This window comes from Thalassophryne amazonica, chromosome 13 (genome assembly GCF_902500255.1).
Source record: "Thalassophryne amazonica chromosome 13, fThaAma1.1, whole genome shotgun sequence".
Classification (NCBI taxonomy): Eukaryota; Metazoa; Chordata; class Actinopteri; order Batrachoidiformes; family Batrachoididae; genus Thalassophryne; species Thalassophryne amazonica.
The window spans coordinates 2089799-2110253 of record NC_047115.1 but is presented as its reverse complement, the minus strand read 5'-3'; the positions used below and the strand labels follow the sequence as shown (position 1 = coordinate 2110253).

Here is a 20455-nt window from a genome sequence, read left to right as displayed (position 1 = left end):
CTCTCTCTCTCTCTCTCTCTCTCTCTCCCGGCGGAGCTGCACGCTGTTAGCGGAGGTTAAAGATGGACGCCAAACGGGGTCAGTGTGTGTTTTTAGTATGTTTCTTTAGCGGTCCTTCTGGTCTTTTCTGGCCTCGGGTTCATGTCTTCTTTATGGCCGCGGCTTTGTCTCTGAGCGTCGGGAGTCTGGTCGCGTTCAGGCCGGGGGAGGTGACGGACAGACCGGCCCGAATACCGAGGTTGTCACGGACGGGTTGACTGTTGATACTGGCGGTGAGGACGAAGCTGCCGGTGTCTGTCCAAACGATTGAAGGACAGATAAGGGACAGGGTTGCCGGTTCAACGACAGCGGGCAGTGAAACGGGATCAGCCGCGGGCTTTAGCTTCTATTTTTAGCCGATGTTAGCTCACGCTGCTACCATATGTAGCCCGGCGACCACATTTGGACCGCGGCCACTGCTCCTGTCCGCCTGCTCCGTGGCCTTCTCCTGCTCCCTCTCCCTGTCCTCCTGCTCGGTGGGCTCCCCTGGTCCTCCTCGTGGCCTCCTTTCCGTCCAGACAGGATCAGCCGGAGTTTAGCTTCTTAGCATACGCTGCTAATGAACGGAGCTAGCTGCTAGCTGTCAACGCCCACATTTATCTTTACTCTGCAACGCATAGGAAGAAATATCTTAATGTAGTTATGACATTTTTTTGTTATTTTGAGGTCACGATCTGCATTCCCACTGTTTTATTTGTCGCTTTTTAATGGTCATCCTTTTATCTTTTAATCATTTAATTGGTCAGTTGTGTGGTTGAGTTTGACCTTATTGAAACAGCAGATCCGGATTAAAGCCAGTTGACGTGTTTTTGGTCTAATTTCAGATTATGTCTCCAGACAGTCGTTTTTAAATACTTTCAAGATTCTGTCTGCAGGACCTGCAGCAGTGACGTAACTGAACCACTGTCCTCTATTGGTCAGCATGAGCCCAGCCCATACTTTATGACTTTCCTGGTTTGGTCCTTTGTAAACTTTCACAAAGGTTTCCAGGCCCAGTATAATTGATAAATGCAGCCAAGTCATCCAGGAAACCAGTGGACTCAAACTGGTTTCAGAAAGGGCTGAATGGGTGCACGTTTTCATCTGACTGACCAGTTAAGGCCATTTTCAGTGAGATCACTTGGTAGAGTTTGTGGTTGACCTATCGTTTCTTTAACCAGTTTAAGGTCACGTGGGTAAAGTGTCGGACTACTAGAAACAGTCTGGTAGATTCAGTGCATTCTAACCCAGAATACTCTGGATCTAACACTACTTTCTAACAAAGAAAGTCTTTTTCACACCAGCTTGAATAACAACAATGAATGATTACAAAGTTATTGAGTTGTTTACCACATTTTCCAAAGTACAGGTGATCCCCGTTAACCTGCGCAAGTTGGGGTCCATGAAATCAGACCGCGAATTACCTGAAACCACAAGTTAATGAGGTTGACTACTAAAACGTAACATAAATTGTACGCTTGTGTAAATTTTTGGGGTGCACAAGTTGACTGTGAGTAAAGCTGAAAAATGAATCAGATCAATTTTATTTATATAGCGCCAAATCACAACAAACAGTTGCCCCAAGGTGCTTTATATTGTAAGGCAAAAGCCATACAATAATTACAGAAAAACCCCAACGGTCAAAACGACCCCCTATGAGCAAGCACTTGGCGACAGTGGGAAGGAAAAACTCCCTTTTAACAGGAAGAAACCTCCAGCAGAACCAGGCTCAGGGAGGGGCAGTCTTCTGCTGGGACTGGTTGGGGCTGAGGGAGAGAACCAGGAAAAAGACATGCTGTGGAGGGGAGCAGAGATCGATCACTAATGATTAAATGCAGAGTGGTGCATTTATTATATCATTTACTAACAGGGACTTGGAAGAGAGAGACCTAATATTTAATAGACCACATTTAACTGTTTTAGTCTGTGGTGCAGTTGAAGGTGCTATATTATTTTTCTTTTTGAATTTTTATGCTTAAATAGATTTTTACTGGTTATTGGTGGTCTGGGAGCAGGCACCGTCTCTACGGGGATGGGGTAATGGGACGGCAGGGGGAGAGAAGCTGCAGAGAGGTGTGTAAGACTACAACTCTGCTTCCTGGTCCCAACCCTGGATAGTCACGGTTTGGAGGGTTTAATAAAATGGCCAGATTTCTAGAAATGAGAGCTGCTCCATCCAAAGTGGGATGGATGCCGTCTCTCCTAACAAGACCAGGTTTTCCCCAGAAGCTTTGCCAATTATCTATGAAGCCCACCTCATTTTTTGGACACCACTCAGACAGCCAGCAATTCAAGGAGAACATGCGGCTAAACATGTCACTCCCGGTCTGATTGGGGAGGGGCCCAGAGAAAGCTACAGAGAACGACATTGTTTTTGCAAAGTTACACACCGATTCAATGTTAATTTTAGTGACCTCCGATTGGCGTAACCGGGTGTCATTACTGCCGACATGAATTACAGTCTTACCAAATTTACACTTAGCCTTAGCCAGCAGTTTTAAATTTCCTTCAATGTCGCCTGCTCTGGCCCCCGGAAGACAATTGACTATGGTTGCTGGTGTCGCTAACTTCATGTTTCTCAAAACAGAGTCGCCAATAACCAGAGTTTGTTCCTTGGCGGGTGTGTTGCCGAGTGGGGAAAAACGGTTAGAAATGTGAACGGGTTGGTGGTGTACAGGGGGCTTCTGTTTAGAACTAACTAACAACTAAGTAATGAGTTACGCATATGTGAGTTAACGGGGTTTACCTGTATGCCAGCCTGTTTTCTGTGTTCTCAACTCTTTAATTTGGGGTTTTTGTGCATTGTTGTGAATTTTTTTTATTATTGCTGACATTTATTCTTCAATTATTTTAGTTTATTTTGTTCAGTGCTTTTGATTCCTGCTAAAGCCCCATTTTGAATAGCTGTTCATCAAATATTGCCATCGGGTATTGCAAAGGCTTTGCGTCCATCTGTCCGTCTGTCTGTGCTCAGCATAACTCCAGTCCTGTTACTGCCAGAGTTTTCAAATTCAGAGGGAACATTCTTGGAACACAGACCTTGGACAGGTTCAAAGATGGTGAACCTTGACATGTTTTAAGAGGTATTTTAAGAGGTTTAAAACTCACATTCTGTTTGCTATTTTTATGCTATGAATCATGCAAATCTGTTTTTTTATTTAAGGGCTTGGGGGGGGGGGGGGGCGTCAGAAGCTCAAAGCGCTTTACAATTATGCCTCACATTCACAGAAACGCACTCACATACTGATGTCAGGGTGCTGCCATACAAGACACTCACTACACACAAGGAGCAGCTTGGGTATTAATGACCTTGCCCAAGGGCCCTTAGTGATTTTCCAGTCAGTCAATTTAGTTTTCAATTTATTTTTATTTATACAACAGAGTTGCCTCAAGGCGCTTCACACAAGTAAGGTCTAACCTTACTAACCCCCAGAGCAACAGTGGTAAGGGAAAACTCCCTCTGAGGAAGAAACCTCAAGCAGACCAGACTCAAAGGGGTGACCCTCTGCTTGGGTCATGATACAGACACAAATTACAAAACAATTCACAAAACAAATATACAAGAAATGATGTTGGTGCACAGGACAGGAGGGTCTCCAGCACAAATACCACACCCATCTCTGGATGGAGCTGCACCTTAAACAGAGAGAGAGGCTGGGGTTTCAACCGAGGATCCTCTGGTCTGAAGCCCAGCACTTAACCACTAGTCCATCACCTCCCCCATAGAGTGGCACCGTGATGTCACTGGCTGGTCTCTCTCTGGTGCTTCAAAACCACTTTGTTTATGTGTAAATATAACATGTTTCTCATATATTATGTAAAAGCTTGCAAGAAATAAATGCTTTTAAAACTGAAAATGCTGTTTTTGGAACCTGATAACACCCCTGGAGTGATTTACATGACATTTTGCAGATGTTAGCGTGCAGGCTAACTCAAAGCTAACTTCTGCTTTTTTCAGAAGCTCATGTATGTGCACACGCATGCCCTCCCGCAGATGTGGTTAAAACATAAATAAAATATTGTTAATGATTAATTTAGTTTATTCTGCAACATCAGTATAAACATCCAGAGGTGACTGTATTAATGAAACACTGACAACACAATAAAACAAACACTTATTTCCATTGTGGAACTTGTGAAGTTATCAGGTGATAAAATAGAGGGGTTTGATTGAACATGCACAAATTGTACATAAGAACAAGATCTGAATAATTAATGTAATTAACGTGTGTGTGTGTGTGTGTGTGTGTATATATATATATATATATATATATACACACACACACTTTGCACTAGGATGCCAATTAAACAACTGCAAATTATAAAGAAGAGTGCTCGTACGGCTGAGAGTATTTCAGCTTTGCTTTATATTTTAGAATACAAGTCACAGGACTTCCAAAACTAGTTGTGTATATATATATATCAACTATAGATATATAGATCAACTCCAGTATCTATCAAATGCTTGCGGTTGGAGCCCAATCAAGCACTTAAAACCACTGGATAAGGATAGTACCCATGAAGGCGTCCTTAAAAACCCATCTTAAATATATATGCTTCTACAGTTGGTGGCTGCAGAGCCAGGTGGCTCCATGAGACAGAAGTTGGATGACTAACCTGTGGACTGGGGTTTGGTTGCAGTTGTGTGGGTTTCAGGCCACCTGTGGGTCTCTAGGGATACAACACTTAATCTCCATGGTCCCAGTCTGGGTCAGGTCTGGGAGCATGTGCTGGTGTCACGTGTTGCTGTATTCAACACAGCACAGACCCACCCTGGGTCCTGGATAGCATGTGGGCGTGTCTTTGGCTTTCTCCAGTCGCTAGGGTTGTCATAATTGAGGCACCTGTATGATTCAGACTACCTCTGTGTCTTAATCCACTTGGACTGAGACCTGGGTCCCATCCTTCACTGGGGAAGTGATCTGTGATGGACTGTTGTGCTGTCAGGTGGAGTCGTAGAGTGTGACCTGGTTCACACTGAGGATATAAGTCCTGGTGTCACTGATCGAACGGTCCCCCCTGCCTTCACTGCGCATGTGTCATTTTGGTGCGTCAGCGGTGATCATCACCTTGTTTCTGCTTTAAACTGCCTCCAGTCATCATCTATCTCAGCGACGGATATCTGAAGCTTTTGTACAACAATCATTTCCACATAAATTCAGCATTATCTCATCATAAAAGATGGGGGAAGCGATCAGAGCGCCGCAGCAGCATGTCTGAGTCTGACGTACTGCTGCACCACGCTATTTCGGTCAGTAATGAAATGAGGCAATTATCGCCTTGTTTCTGCTTAAAACTGACTTTAGAATGATTTAAGATGTTTTACTTTATCTGATGATTAATAATCACATTATTACATTTGATCGCTTTGGGACTCAGAGAGTCAGACGCATGCGCAGTCAGGTGACACCGGTCTGACGGCCTGTATAGGATTTACTCCTAAAATTGTTGTGTGGATGTGTGTGTCCAACAGAGTCTACAATTGGAACTATCTTGGAGACATTTTGGACCTGGGAATTAACCAGGATGCTAAACTTTACTGTTGATTTAGAAGCTAGTTTCCTGTAACATGTTGGCTCATTGGACCCAAACAACAAACTGTCCAGTACGGTCCAAACAAATTGGTTCATCCTCTGTCTCATTCTCAAAGAGTTGGACAGGTGGTTGACTTTAAAGTTTATTGTGGTTGTGCTGTAAAGCGGTTTGTTCCAGCATAGTCGGGTTCAGCTAAGAGCAGTGTGACGAGGTCAAACCGGGCCGGCCTGTTCCACCTTAACAGTCTGTGAGACCGTTATCCATCAGATTCCTGTGTTCATTTTGGCACAGTGGTGTTGATCGAGACAGAAGAGCCTGTGAGAACTGTCCAATCAGAACCAAACCTACAGGAGGCTCCCTGGCTTCTAATAATGTCCACTGACCTGCCTGGAATTCCCTGGTGTAATGTAAGCACACTGTAAGCACGCTGATAGCAAGGCCGAGGTCCTGAGATCAACTGTCTGCCACCCCGGTCTTAACTGGGCCCCCACAGAAGGAACAAACTCCTGCAGAACCACCAGTTACCCAGGATCTGGTTCCATCCCAAATGAGCAGCAGTTGGTTTGACTGAGCAGCAATAATAGAACGATGATTCCAGGCTGGAACGTTTATGTCTCTGAATCCACTTGACAGCATAATTTGTCCATTTCCATTATAAATAAAACATTTTTATCTATTTTGTTGATGTTGAAACACGAACTCGAGCTTTGTGAGGATCAGAGGTGTTAGCGTGTTCCTCAGTGATGTCTCATCTGGTCCTCCTCGTGCAGTGGTGGATCTCCTGTACTGGCGTGATGTGAAGACGACAGGCGTGGTGTTTGGCGCCTCCTTGCTGCTGCTCCTCTCGCTGACGGTGTGCAGCATTGTGAGCGTGTGCTCCTACATCGGCCTGGCTCTGCTGTCTGTCACCATCTGCTTCAGGATATACAAAGGCATCTTGCAGGCCATCCAGAAGTCCGATGAGGGCCACCCATTCAAGTCAGTACCAAGCCACCACCGTGTGTGTGTGTGTGTGTGTGTTTATTAAAAAATAATAATACTTTTGTTTCCCGTATTGATCATGCTCAACAGATTTATCGTTTAAATTGAGACTTTGTTGAGGTGTTCCTCTGTTGTCTCCTGTAGACAGTACCTGGACCAGGAGGTGGCGCTGTCAGAGGACATGGTCCATAAGTACAGTGACAAGATTCTGGAGAAACTAAACAAGACTATCAGTGAACTGAGGCACCTGTTCCTGGTGGAGGATCTGGTGGACTCCATCAAGGTGAGAAAACATGTAAATCACTTCAGAGCTCTTCACTAGATTTAAAAAAGATCTTTTTTTCAATTTTGAAGTGTTTATTAACTTTTACAAAATGTATGGAAAGCATATTAAATTTATACAGAAATAAGCTGTTTTGGTGCATTTTCTGCCATCTTGGTTTATTTTGTTGGAGCAAGCAGCCAGCTGATGTCGCTGTGCCTTTCTCTACTCTGATTGGTTGTTGCAATGTGCTTCCCAGCATCCCTTCCACAGGTTGGGAGATGCCTCTATGTGATCTATGATGTCGCTATCATAGACTGTTTGGGTCCTACTGAACGTAGTTCAAGGCCATCCACTCGTTTGTTAGAAAATAAGCTCGAGTTTTGACCATATTGTCAATATTGTATTATGAATCCACTATTTACAGGTTAATAAATAAAATTATAGTGGTGCCAATTAAAATTGACTTGAATCTTAAAAATCCCAAAGGCTGTACATCTTTAAGTTAAAGTTAAATATGATGCAAATTTAATATTTCACTAGTTTGTGTTATTCACATCATTCTATGTTATGCATAGATAATAAATGTTTGAAAGGTTAAAACCACATTCATGTCGGATTGGATATATGATTTGCTCCCATATTAAAACTTGCATACAATAGCTTTAATCTGGTGAGGCAGATAGCTGAGCTCTGAAACTGGAGACGCTGTTTGTTTTTCTTTATTTGATTGTTTACGAAACTGGTTCTTAAAGTGACTGGTGTGTGTGTGTGTGTGTTTGTGTTTCCTGGTCAGTTTGCAGTGTTGATGTGGATCCTGACCTACGTTGGTGCCTTGTTCAACGGGCTCACGCTTCTTATTCTAGGTGAGGAACTTCACTTCACCACCACTGAACACATTTTTAACATTTGTTTTAAAGTTATATCCAAAATAAACTCTTATGGAAAATAAACCATTCAACAAGGCCTCGTTGAATGGTTTGTTCCAGCTTTCACCAAATTAAATATTCGTTCCATTGAAAGAATATAAAAACAGTCATTATTTGTTTTATATAACAGCTACAATAGAGCCTTGTCATTTGATATTATATTCATTTATAAGACAAGATCAGAATGCTGAGTCATCACATTACAATACAAATCTCTTTGTGCCTTCATGTTTCGAGATAATTGATGACAAAGTCAACATGCTGAGTCATCATGCAGTGATGAAAGTTTTACGGAAATTCCTGTCAAGCTGGATTTTTACTAACATGAACATTTCCTGGTTATTTTTGTTAACATATATCAGACCCATTCATGTCCTCGCCCAAACTGTTGGTGGCGGTAGTGCACCGTGTTGGTTTGCAATCAGCAAATCTCAAAAGAAGAGTTATGGGGGGGGTCTCAAATGTTTGTTAAATCATATTTTTGGTGACTGCACTGTGGTTCTCTTAATGGTTTGCTTTGTTGTGGACATGAAAAGATATAAGCTGCGTTTTTTTCCGGGTGAAGCTACCCACAGCTGCTAAAAATGCTAACACCGTTATCATACAGATGATGGAAAACAGGGAGGTGAGAAGATTGGGTTTTTTATTATTATTATTACTATTATTATTATCACTTGGATTACGCATAATTAAGTCAGGGTCTAGCCAGATAAGCAATGATTTTCCCTCACCTCTATTTTTACATGAAATATAAAGTAAATAAATGAATTTAGTACCTTTCAATATAAGCAATATTTGTATTTTAAAAAAGAAATTGCAAAAGCCAAAGAAAAGAAAGATGAACTGGGATTGTTGTAGGGAAAACAACTCGAAACCCAGACATCTGTACATAAGGCGACCAAGAATTTGAAAAAGATTATATTACCTCCAAAGCTCCTGCCAAAACTCTGAAAACTTAGAAGTGAGTGAAGATTTAACAAGTCGATGCATTAATGTGGCAAAAATACTTCTGTTGTTCCATTTGAATTGATACTTAGAATTATTATTTTCTTTGAGTTCTTTGAATTGTCATTTCCTTTACAGTGTACTTTTCAGAGCCACAATATGTTTTTTTTATTATTATTATTATTATTATTACTAAAGGCCGGTAGTGAGGAAAACGTTGCCACGAACAGCGGGAGAAGAAGAAAACTAGAAGGATGGAAATGAGAGTGGGGACTTTGAATGTTGGTAGTATGACTGGTAAAGGGAGAGAGCTGGCTGATATGATGGAGAGGAGAAAGATAGACATATTGTGTGTGCAAGAGACCAAGTGGAAGTAAGAGCAGGAGCATCGGCGGTGGGTACAAGTTGTTGTACCATGGTGAGGACAGGAAGAGCAATGGTGTTGGGGTCATTTTAAAGGAAGAGTAGTTAAAAGTGTGTTGAAGGTTAAGCGAGTGTCTGACAGGGTGATGAGTGTGAAGTTGGAAATTGAAGGGTTGATGATGAATATCATCAGTGCATATGCCCCACAGGTAGGTTGTGAGATGAAGGAGAAAGATGATTTCTGGGGTGTGTTAGATGAGGTGGTGGAGAGTGTGTCCAAGCATGAAAGAGTGGTGATAGGAGCAGACTTCAATGGGCATGTTGGTGAAGGGAACAAAGGGGATGAGGAAGTAATGGGTAGATATGGTATCAAGGATAGGAATGGGGAAGGACAGATGGTAGTTGATTTTGCAAAAAGGATGGAAATGGCTGTGGTGAACACCTACATTAAGAAAAGGGAGGAGCACAGGGTAACATAAGAGTGGAGGAAGGTGCACACAGGTGGACTACATTCTTTATAGGAGATGCAAGCTAAAAGAAATCACAGACTGTAAGGTGGTAGCAGGAGAGAGTGTCACTAGACAGCACAGGATGGTTGTTTGTAGGATGACTTTAGAGGTAAAGAAGAAGAGAGTGAGAGCTCAACAAAGGATCAGATGGTGGAAGCTGAAGGAGGAAGACTGTTGTGTGAAATTTAACGAGCAGGTGAGAGAAGCACTAGTTGGAGGGGAAGCAGTTTTGGACAACTGGAAAAGTACTGCAGATGTGGTGAGGGAGACAGCTAGGACAGTACTGGGTTTGACATCTGCACAGTGGAAGGAAGATGAGACTTGGTGGTGGAATGAAGAGGTCCATCAAAGCATAAGAAGAAAAAGGTTGCTGAAAAAGTTTTGGGATAGTCGGAGAGATGAAGAAAGTAGACAGGAGTACAAGGAGATGCGGCGTAAGGCGAAAAGAGAAGTGGCAAAAGCAAAGGAAAAGGCATATTGCAAGCTGTACAAGAAGTTGCATAGTAAGGAAGGAGAAAAGGACTTGTACTGATTGGCCAGACAAAGGGACAGAGCTGGAAAGGATGTTCAGCAGGTTAGGGTGGTAAAAGATGCACATGGTAATGTGCTGACAAGTGAGGAGTGTGTGCTGAGAAGGTGGAGGGAACATTTTGAAGAGTTGATGAATAAAGAAAATGAGTGAGAGAAAAGGCTGGATGATGTGGTGAGAGTAAATCAGGAAGTACAAGAGATTAGCAAGGAAGAAGTGAGGGCTGCTATGAAGAGGATGAAGAGTGGAAAGGCAGTCGGTCCAGATGACATTCCAGTGGAGGCATGGAAATGTCTAGGAGAGATGGCAGTAGAGTTTCTAACCAGATTGTTTAATAAAATCTTGGAAAGTGAGAGCATGCCTGAGGAGTGGAGACGAAGTGTGCTGGTTTCTATTTTCAAGAACAAGGGTGATGTGCAGAGCTGCAGTAACTACAGAGGCATAAAGCTGATCAGCCACAGCATGAAGTTATGGGAAAGAGTAGTAGAAGCTAGGCTTAGAAAACAGGTGAAGATCTGTGAGCAGCAATATGGTTTCATGCTGAGAAAGAGCACTACAGATGCAATGTTTGCTCTGAGAATACTGTTGGAAAAGTACAGAGAAGGACAGAAAGAGTTACACTGTGTGTTTGTGGACTTAGAAAAAGCTTATGATAGGGTGCCAAGAGAAGAGCTGTGGTATTGTATGAGGAAGTCTGGAGTGGCAGAGAAGTATGTTAGGGTAGTGCAGGACATGTACAAGAATAGTGTGACAGCGGTGAGATGCTCAGTCGGAATGACAGACTCATTCAAGGTGGAGGTGGGATTACACCAAGGATCAGCTCTGAGTCCTTTCTTGTTTGCAGTGGTGATGGACAGGTTGACAGATGAGATCAGACAGGAGTCCCCATGGACTATGATGTTTGCAGATGACATTGTAATCTGTAGTGAGAGTAGAGAGCAAGTTGAGTCTAGCCTGGAGAGGTGGAGATATGCTTTGGAGAGAAGGGGAATGAAAGTCAATAGAAGCAAGACGGAGTCCATGTGTGTGAATGAGAGGGAGCCCAGTGGAATAGTGCAGTTACAAGGAGTAGAAGTGGTGAAAGTAGATGAGTTTAAATATTTGGGGTCAACTGTTCAAAGTAATGGAGAGTGTGGTAGAGAGGTGAAGAAGAGAGTGCAGGCAGGGTGGAGTGGGTGGAGAAAGGTGGCAGGAGTGATTTGTGACAGAAGAATATCAGCAAGAGTGAAGGGGAAAGTTTACAAAACAGTAGTGAGACCAGCTATGTTGTATGGTTTAGAGACAGTGGCACTAACAAAAAGACAGGAGGCAGAGCTGGAGGTGGCAGAGCTGAAGATGTTGAGATTCTCTTTGGGAGTGACAGAATGGACAAGATTAGGAATGAACATATCAGAGGGACAGCTCAGGTGGGACGATTTGGAGACAAAGTCAGAGAGGCGAGATTGAGATGGTTTGGACATGTGCAGAGGAGAGACCCAGGGTATATAGGGAGAAGGATGCTGAGGATGGATCCACCAGGCAGGAGGAGAAGAGGGAGACCAAAGAGGAGGTTCATGGATGTGCTGAGAGAGGACATGCAGGTGGTTGGTGTGACAGAGGAAGATACAGAGGACAGGGTGAGATGGAAGCGATTGATCTGCTGTGGCGACCCCTAACGGGAACAGCCAAAAGACAAAGAAGAAGGTAGTGCAATACAAATTGTGTGAAAAGGCTGGGGTGGAAAAATTGACCTGACCCAACAAAAAATTTGTTTTTTTGGGGGGGGGGTAAATAGACCTGAAAATGCACCAGAATGCATCTGAGATTTAAAAATTTTCTGGAGGAGAACCCCCAGACCCCCGCCAGGGGCTTCGGGCCTTCGGCAAGGGCCAAACATTTTCATTTTGCCCCCCCCCCCCCCGTTTTTGGCTGCAATCACCAAAGCAGTTGTGAAAAGTGCAGTTTTTTTTGTTTTGTTTTTTTTTTTGTTCCCAGTGGAGAAGGTAAGGCGAGGCAAATGTGAGCGGTAGTCTCTGTAAGTTTTAGCCTACACACTTTGACAGAGTCGCCGCATTCTCTCGCCTGCACAACCGCCTTGACGTGTTTGATCTCCGGGTCATAAACAAACTGCTACACATGTCTGCTTCCCACCGCGTCGTCAGTTTTTCTTTGCATTTTCACTGTTTGCCATGAAATTTGCCCAAAGACTCAGAGAAAGTGCCGTGTTTCTGATGGGGACAGACAAAGGCTGTCCCCGGAAGTAGAAGTATCGTGTCATATGCGTCACATTTTACCCCCTTAGCACCCACCAAACAAGACGATGGTGCCCAATGGATGATATTGAAATGCAGAGCCATCACGTCACAGTGCTAATCTGTTTGTACCTCGTGCCATCATGTTTCAACATAATTGATGATTGATTGAGGATATATGGAAATGCTGATTGGTGATGTATTTTCATTGATTGGATGCAAGAGTTTTGATTAACTGACAGTGAAGCTTTGACACTCTAGCCCTAACCCTTTGCTTTTGAGCACTCCTCTGCTTTTTTTGACTATAATTATGGGCTCGTCATGAGTACTGGAACATATGAAGGTGTCACAGCAGGAGAGGGGACGGGTTCAGCTTTGACAGATTGATGATGTCATGGCTTCACTGATGCACAATCACATGATCAAACTTTTTCTTCTCAGGTTTGATTGGAGTGTTTAGCTGCCCGATAATCTACGAGAAACACCAGGTGAGGACTGCAGTTTCTACCCACAATGCACCATTCACATGACATCACAAATGTTTTTGCTCTGGTTACAGTTATGTTGTTAGCTCACAGCGCAGACTGTCAGCTTGAAACCAGTTTATTGTTGCAGCACAACAATAAACAACAACAAGTCACAACAGGCGTTGCCCCATGCGGTTCATGAATATGGTGGAACTTTCCCCAACACTCTGGCAACAGTGGTCAGGAAAAACTCCATCACAGGAAGAAACTTTGTTTATTTGAATGATCGAGTTCAACAAAGTCTGTTAATTACAACATGGTCTGGATTTGATCACAGAATCAGACTGATTTACCTCAGTGGGCAGATTCTTCCATAGAACAGGTACAGGGGTATGAAATTTACTTGGAAACCATGGAAAAAATTATTTTTATTATATTTTGCAAAAAAGATTATGCATGAAATATTTTTATATAAAAATATATGTTTCATTGTTTTCAACGTGAAAATATCGTGACACAAATGCAGTCGTGGTTTGCCGTGGAACTTTCTGGATTTTAAGACCAATATAAAGGTTTCTGGGCATTCCACTCACTGGCTGCGGGGGGGGGGGGGGGGGGATACCCACAGTGCACGAGTGAAGAACAGAGTTTTACAAACATATTTTTAAACTTTTCTTGTCTGAGTGCAACAAACACTAACCTGCGCTCCCCCCCATGCCTACACATAAAATTTCTCTCTTAGGACGACATGATGTAAAATGCGCTCATAAAACCTTCTTACCTCTCAATCGGGTCACATTTTCCACATAAATACACAAAGTCTTGATTGTTCCTACTCAGACTGCGAACCAGGGGCACATCCAGACAGAAAGCGGGTGTTGTGGGGGGATGTTCGCAGACCGAACGGTCTCCCCTAAAAATTGGACCGCCCTGCCTTCACTGTGCATCCATCATTTTGGAGCATCTGCATTGTCCACCAATTATCACCTTGTTTCTGCTTCAAACTGCTTCCAGTCATCATCTATCTCAGCAACCGATATCTGAAACTTTTGTTCAACAATTATTTCCACATAATTCAGCATTATTTCATAATTAAAGACGTGCAGCTGCTGCTACGTCATTTCGATACGTCAGTAGCAAAATGATGTGATTACCGCCTTGTTTTCTGCTTAATACTGACTTCAGAATGACTTAAGAGATTTTACTTTGTCATCTGATGCTTAATAATCACATTATTCCCTTTGATCACTTTGGGTGAAGAGACTGTCTCAGACGTGCTGCTGTGGTCCCAAATGACGCATATGCAGTGAAGGCAGGGCGGACCTATTTTTAGGTGGGGACTATTGGGTCTGCGACACCCTCCACAACACCCCTTGATTAAAGGTCCACTTTTGAAGACATTTTCCATATTACTACTTCTTAAAATATGAGTGAAGCGTCGCGCAGCGGTGCGAAGCTCACTCACGTTACAGGGCATCCTAAACAAGAAGTACCAATTCTCAAATCCACAGTAAAACAGGAAATGTTTATGTCAAACACTTCCTGGATTGACAGATGAGATCCCATGGAATCTCGCGGGAACTCATTGGCAAGCTCACACTCAAACAGGAAGTGCCAAATTATCAGTCACAGTGAAACAGGAAATGTTGAACACTTCCTGGCATGGGTGGAGCTAGAGCGGAGGCCGGGGTTTCACTGGACTCCCCTGAAATCTGATTGGACACAGATGATTGACATGTCACAGCACCACACGTCTGGTTGAAAGAGCTGCATTTTCACATCAGTGAGTCATATTGACTGCTAGGTTCCTCCTGTCCAGTAGTTTGTCCTGTGTACCACAAAAAGTTCTGATCCACCTTAGTAGAAGAAGAAAAATGTTTCCAGATTTGAACTGAACATGTCATTTGAACTATGGACTTCTAATCACACCAAACTTATATTGGTGAGTAAACAACCGGATTTTATGTCAGAAATGGGGTCCAGGTTGATAAAAGCAGCATTTCTCCTTTAATTCAGGTGTCTTATTGTTGTTGGCTATTAGTGCAGCAGATAACTGAAACAATTCTTCAAATGGTGATACAAGCATCAAATTCAGCACAAATACAGCTGGAGCAAAATTAATGGAACAACTTTAACTTTTGACCCCTGTACAAACTGAAACTGACCTTTGTAACCTTTCTTGCTGCTTTTACCTCATAATTCCATAACATTCAGTCACAGACTGTCCAAACTTTACCTTTTTTTTTTTTTTAGAATCTTTATGATCAGGTAAATAATGTGGTGTAGTTTTCTATATGATTGGAGCCTCTTTTAATTCAGACCAGAGGTGGGCAACTTGTTCCAGAAAGGACCAAGAGGGTGATTTCACTGATTCAATCAACTCAATCAATCAACTTTTTTCTTATATAGCGCCAAATCACAACAAACAGTTGCCCCAAGGCGCTCCATATTGTAAGGCAAGGCCATACAATAATTATAAAAAACCCCAACGGTCAAAACGACCCCCTATGAGCAAGCACTTGGCAACAGTGGGAAGGAAAAACTCCCTTTTAACAGGAAGAAACCTCCAGCAGAACCAGGCTCAGGGAGGGGCAGTCTTCTGCTGAGACTGGTTGGGGCTGAGGGAGAGAACCAGGAAAAAGACATGCTGTGGAGGGGAGCAGAGATCGATCACTAATGATTAGATGCAGAGTGATGCATACGGAGCAAAAAGAGAAAGAAACAGTGCATCATGGGAACCCCCCCACAATCTACGTCTAAAGCAGCATAACCAAGGGATGGTCCAGGGTCACCTGATCCAGCCCTAACTATAAGCCTTAGCGAAAAGGAAAGTTTTAAGCCTAATCTTAAAAGTAGAGAGGGTATCTGTCTCCCTGATCTGAATTGGGAGCTGGTTCCACAGGAGAGGAGCCTGAAAGCTGAAGGCTCTGCCTCCCATTCTACTCTTACAAACCCTAGGAACTACAAGTAAGCCCGCAGTCTGAGAGCGAAGCGCTCTATTGGGGTAATATGGTACTATGAGGTCCCTAAGATAAGATGGGACCTGATTATTCAAAACCTTATAAGTAAGAAGAAGAATTTTAAATTCTATTCTAGAATTAACAGGAAGCCAATGAAGAGAGGCCAACACGGGTGAGATATGCTCTCTCCTGCTAGTCCCCGTCAGTACTCTAGCTGCAGCATTCTGAACCAACTGAAGGCTTTTTAGAGAACTTTTAGGACAACCTGATAATAATGAATTACAATAGTCCAGCCTAGAGGAAATAAATGCAAGAATTAGTTTTTCAGCATCACTCTGAGACAAGACCTTTCTGATTTTAGAGATATTGCGTAAATGCAAAAAGGCAGTCCTACATATTTGTTTAATATGCGCTTTGAATGACATATCCTGATCAAAAATGACTCCAAGATTTCTCACAGTATTACTAGAGATCAGGGAAATGCCATCCAGAGTAACGATCTGGTTAGACACCATGCTTCTAAGATTTGTGGGGCCAAGTACAATAACTTCAGTTTTATCTGAGTTTAAAAGCAGGAAATTAGAGGTCATCCATGTCTTTATGTCTGTAAGACAATCCTGCAGTTTAGCTAATTGGTGTGTGTCCTCTGGTTTCATGGATAGATAAAGCTGGGTATCATCTGCGTAACAATGAAAATTTAAGCAATACCGTCTAATAATACTGCCTAAGGGAAGCATGTATAAAGTGAATAAAATTGGTCCTGATTAACTGATTCCATCTGCTCAAAGTGATGTTAATCAGTGAAATCACCTGGTGGAGTCAGTGGCTGCAAAGAAAACCTGCACCCTCTTGGCCCTTTCTGGAACAGGTTGCCCATCCCTGATTTTGACCCCTGTGTAATTCTTCAGTTGACCCCTACCTGGCTGTCTGTTGAAAATTCAAATGGCCAATCAGTTTTTTTTTTTTTAAAGAGTTCATGTCTATGGATTATTTGTGCTGAATTTGATGTTTGTATCATCATTTGCAGGATTCCACTCTAAATATTCTCTTATCTGCTGCTCTATACATGAGATGTAAGATGCTGCTCCTCACTGTTTCTCAATTGTCCTCAAAAGTATTGGAACACTTGGTATTTCGCACATTTTAATTTGTTTATTCCATTTCAAATACGTTTTTTTTTTTTTGTTTTTTTTTTTTCTAAAGTTATCTTCCTTAAACTCAAACTGAAAGCAAATCTCTACAACTTGATATAAATTAATTAAAAATCTAAAATCCAGCTTCCTAATGAAGTGGTGTAGAGGAGGATTTTCTTCAAAAGACTTGAAAGTTCAGCTACAATTATTTACAGGTTTTATCAAGTTTTAGAGACTTGCTTTCAGTTTGAGTTTGAGGAGTTTTTAGAAATTTTAATTATTTTTTGTATTTCTTGTATTTAAAATGACAAACAAATTAAAATGTGTGAAATTCCAAGTGTTCCAATACTTTTGGAGGGCACAGTATCCTAACCTTATGATGAGTCAAAATGAGTGTGATATTATTACTGTTTTGTTTAAGGTTTAATTTTCTCTGTTGCTGCACTTTGTGTCAAAGCATAGTCATATTGTATATCATGTTGATATGAAAATTCAGTAAGGTATATCTTCTATTATACATTCCAGTTGTAGAGTGGAACTCTACTAGTGTTTACAAAGATACACCTAAACATCTTTAAAAAAAAAAACAATACAAAAAAAGAGAGTAGAGCCACCTACAGTAGTGTTCAGAATAATAGTAGTGCTATGTGACTAAAAAAGATTAATCCAGGTTTTGAGTATATTTCTTATTGTTACATGGGAAACAATATACCAGTAGATTCAGTAGATTCTCACAAATCCAACAAGACCAAGTATTCATGATATGCACACTCTTAAGGCTATGAAATTGGACTATTAGTAAAAAAAAAAAAGTAGAAAAGGGGGTGTTCACAATAATAGTAGCATCTGCTGTTGACGCTACAAACTCAAAACTATTATGTTCAAACTGCTTTTTTATCAATCCTGTGAATCACTAAACTAGTATTTAGTTGTATAACCACAGGTTTTCATGATTTCTTCACATCTGCGAGGCATTAATTTTGTTGGTTTGGAACCAAGATTTTGTTGGTTTACTAGTGTGCTTGGGGTCATTGTCTTGTTGAAACACCTATTTCAAGGGCATGTCCTCTTCAGCATAAGGCAGCATGACCTCTTCAAGTATTTTGACATATCCAAACTGATCCATGATACCTGGTATGTGATATATAGGCCCAACACCATAGTAGGAGAAACATGCCCATATCATGATGCTTGCACCACCATGCTTCACTGTCTTCACTGTGAACTGTGGCTTGAATTCAGAGTTTGGGGGGTCGTCTCACAAACTGTCTGCGGCCCTTGGACCCAAAAAGAACAATTTTACTCTCATCAGTCCACAAAATATTCCTCCATTTCTCTTTAGGCCAGTTGATGTGTTCTTTGGCAAATTGTAACCTCTTCTGCACGTCTTTTATTTAACAGAGGGACTTTGCGGGGGATTCTTGCAAATAAATTAGCTTCACACAGGCGTCTTCTAACTGTCACAGCACTTACAGGTAACTCCAGACTGTCTTTGATCATCCTGGAGCTGATCACTGGGTGAGACTTTGCCATTCTGGTTATTCTTCTATCCATTTTGATGGTTGTTTTCCGTTTCCTTCCACGTGTCTCTTTTTTTTTTTTTTTTTTTTTTTGGCCATTTTAAAGCATTGGAGATCATTGTAGATGAACAGCCTATAATGTTTTGCACCTGTGTATAAGTTTTCCCCTCTCCAATCAACTTTTTAATCAAACTATGCTGTTCTTCTGAACAATGTCTTGAACGTCCCATTTTCCTCAGGCTTTCAAAGAGAAAAGCATGTTCAACAGGTGCTGGCTTCATCCTTAAATAGGGGACACCTGATTCACACCTGTTTGTTCCACAAAATTGACAAACTCACTGACTGAATGCAACACTACTATTATTGTGAACACCCCCTTTTCTACTTTTTTTTACTAATAGCCCAATTTCATAGCCTTAAGAGTGTGCATATCATGAATGCTTGGTCTTGTTGGATTTGTGAGAATCTACTGAATCTACTGGTACCTTGTTTCCCATGTAACAATAAGAAATATACTCAAAACCTGGATTAATCTTTTTAGTCACATAGCACTACTATTATTCTGAACACTACTGTAGGTGCCTGGTCTTGAGAACCAGGGATGGTAGGTTGAAAATCTTTTTTTAACCCATGGGAACTCTGCCTACCTACTTAAGCAGCTCAAGAATGTGGACAGCATGTATATAAGTAACATTTATATGACAATATTGAGATATGATAATTTGGCCATATTGTACAGCCCTACTGTCAACTAGCTGAAAACATTGAATATTAATATACATCTAAAGTGGCAGGGGGTTAAGAGGGCTGTAATTGGGGGGGGTGGTCATCTGAAAAGCAAAAAAAGAAAAATGCTTAAAAATGTGGAGCGTATGGGGGGCAGAGCCCCTCCAGAAGCTAAAGGGCAAAATAATGAAAATGCTTAAACAGGTGGGGGGTAAGGGGGAACGGAGCACCCCCCCCCCCCCCCCCCCCCCCCCAGAGGCTGAAAGGTTTTTGCCATGCTAATGCTCCCCTGAAGCATTTACTGAAAATAAAGTCTGAAGAACCTAAATGACATGGTGAGATGCTGACGAGCTTCACTCGTTCATGTCTGTGACATATGCATATTAATAATAAGTAAGTAAGTAAATTTTATTTATATAGCACCTTTCACAGACAAGAGCCACAAGGTGCTTCACACAAAACATCAGACAATGGCCGAGACATAAAAACATAAAACATAACATAGGATCACAGAGCAGCCTAAAAGCTAAGCAAACGCTTGAGTAAAAAAGAAAGTCTTAAGTTGGCTTTTAAAAGTATCGACAGAGTCCAGTGAGCGCAGAGAGAGCGGGAGACCATTCCAAAGCCTGGGAGCAACAGCCTGGAAGGATCGCTCTCCTCTGGTTGCAAAATGGGTGCGAGAAACCATCAACAGATTTTGGTCCACAGACCTCAAAGCCCTGGCAGGGGCATAAGGCTGGATGAGGTCACAGATATAGGGAGGCGCCTGGCCATGTAGAGCTCTAAAAGTTAAAACCAAAATTTTAAAATTGATTCTGAAGGACACTGGCAGCCAATGAAGTTCCTTTTAAAATTGGGGAAATATGAGTCCTTCTGTTAGTTTGTGTCGGAATTCTTGCTGCAGAGTTCTGTACCAACTGCAGTCGACGCAACTCCTTCTTGTTTAGACATGAAAACAAACTGTTACAATAGTCTAAACGTGTTGACACAAAAGCATGAATAATAAGCTCTAAATCATTTCGAGACACCATTTTCCTGAGCTTAGAGATGTTTCTTAATTGAAAGAAGCAATTCCTCGTCAGCTGTTTACAATGCTGTACCAACGACATGTCTTTGTCAAAAATGACACCCAGGTTTCGAAGACGTGATTTAGCAGACTGGCCCAGGTCTCCCAAGTACTGCTGAATACCTGAAGAAAGTTATTCGTTAGCCATTGTTTAATTTCTGCCAAACAATGGAGGAGGGAATCAAGCCTCTTAATCTCAGATGGCTTAAAGGAGCAGTAAAGCTGGATGTCATCCGCAAATAACTGGTAAGAGACATCAGTAAATCTTTGAATGATCCTAC

The 20455-nt window shown here is 41.9% G+C and overlaps 1 protein-coding gene across 3 annotated transcripts in view; it reads left to right on the top strand.

Moving 5' to 3' along the window:
• The window catches only part of LOC117523923 (reticulon-4-like), a 54442-nt gene that overhangs the window by 27899 nt on the left and 6088 nt on the right, over positions 1–20455 (top strand). For all 3 annotated transcript variants that reach the window (XM_034185544.1, XM_034185545.1, XM_034185546.1), the window contains 4 exons: positions 6324–6531; positions 6679–6817; positions 7593–7662; positions 12744–12790. In XM_034185544.1, coding sequence (XP_034041435.1) covers positions 6324–6531; positions 6679–6817; positions 7593–7662; positions 12744–12790 — 464 coding nt within the window. The remainder of the gene's footprint in view (positions 1–6323; positions 6532–6678; positions 6818–7592; positions 7663–12743; positions 12791–20455) is intronic.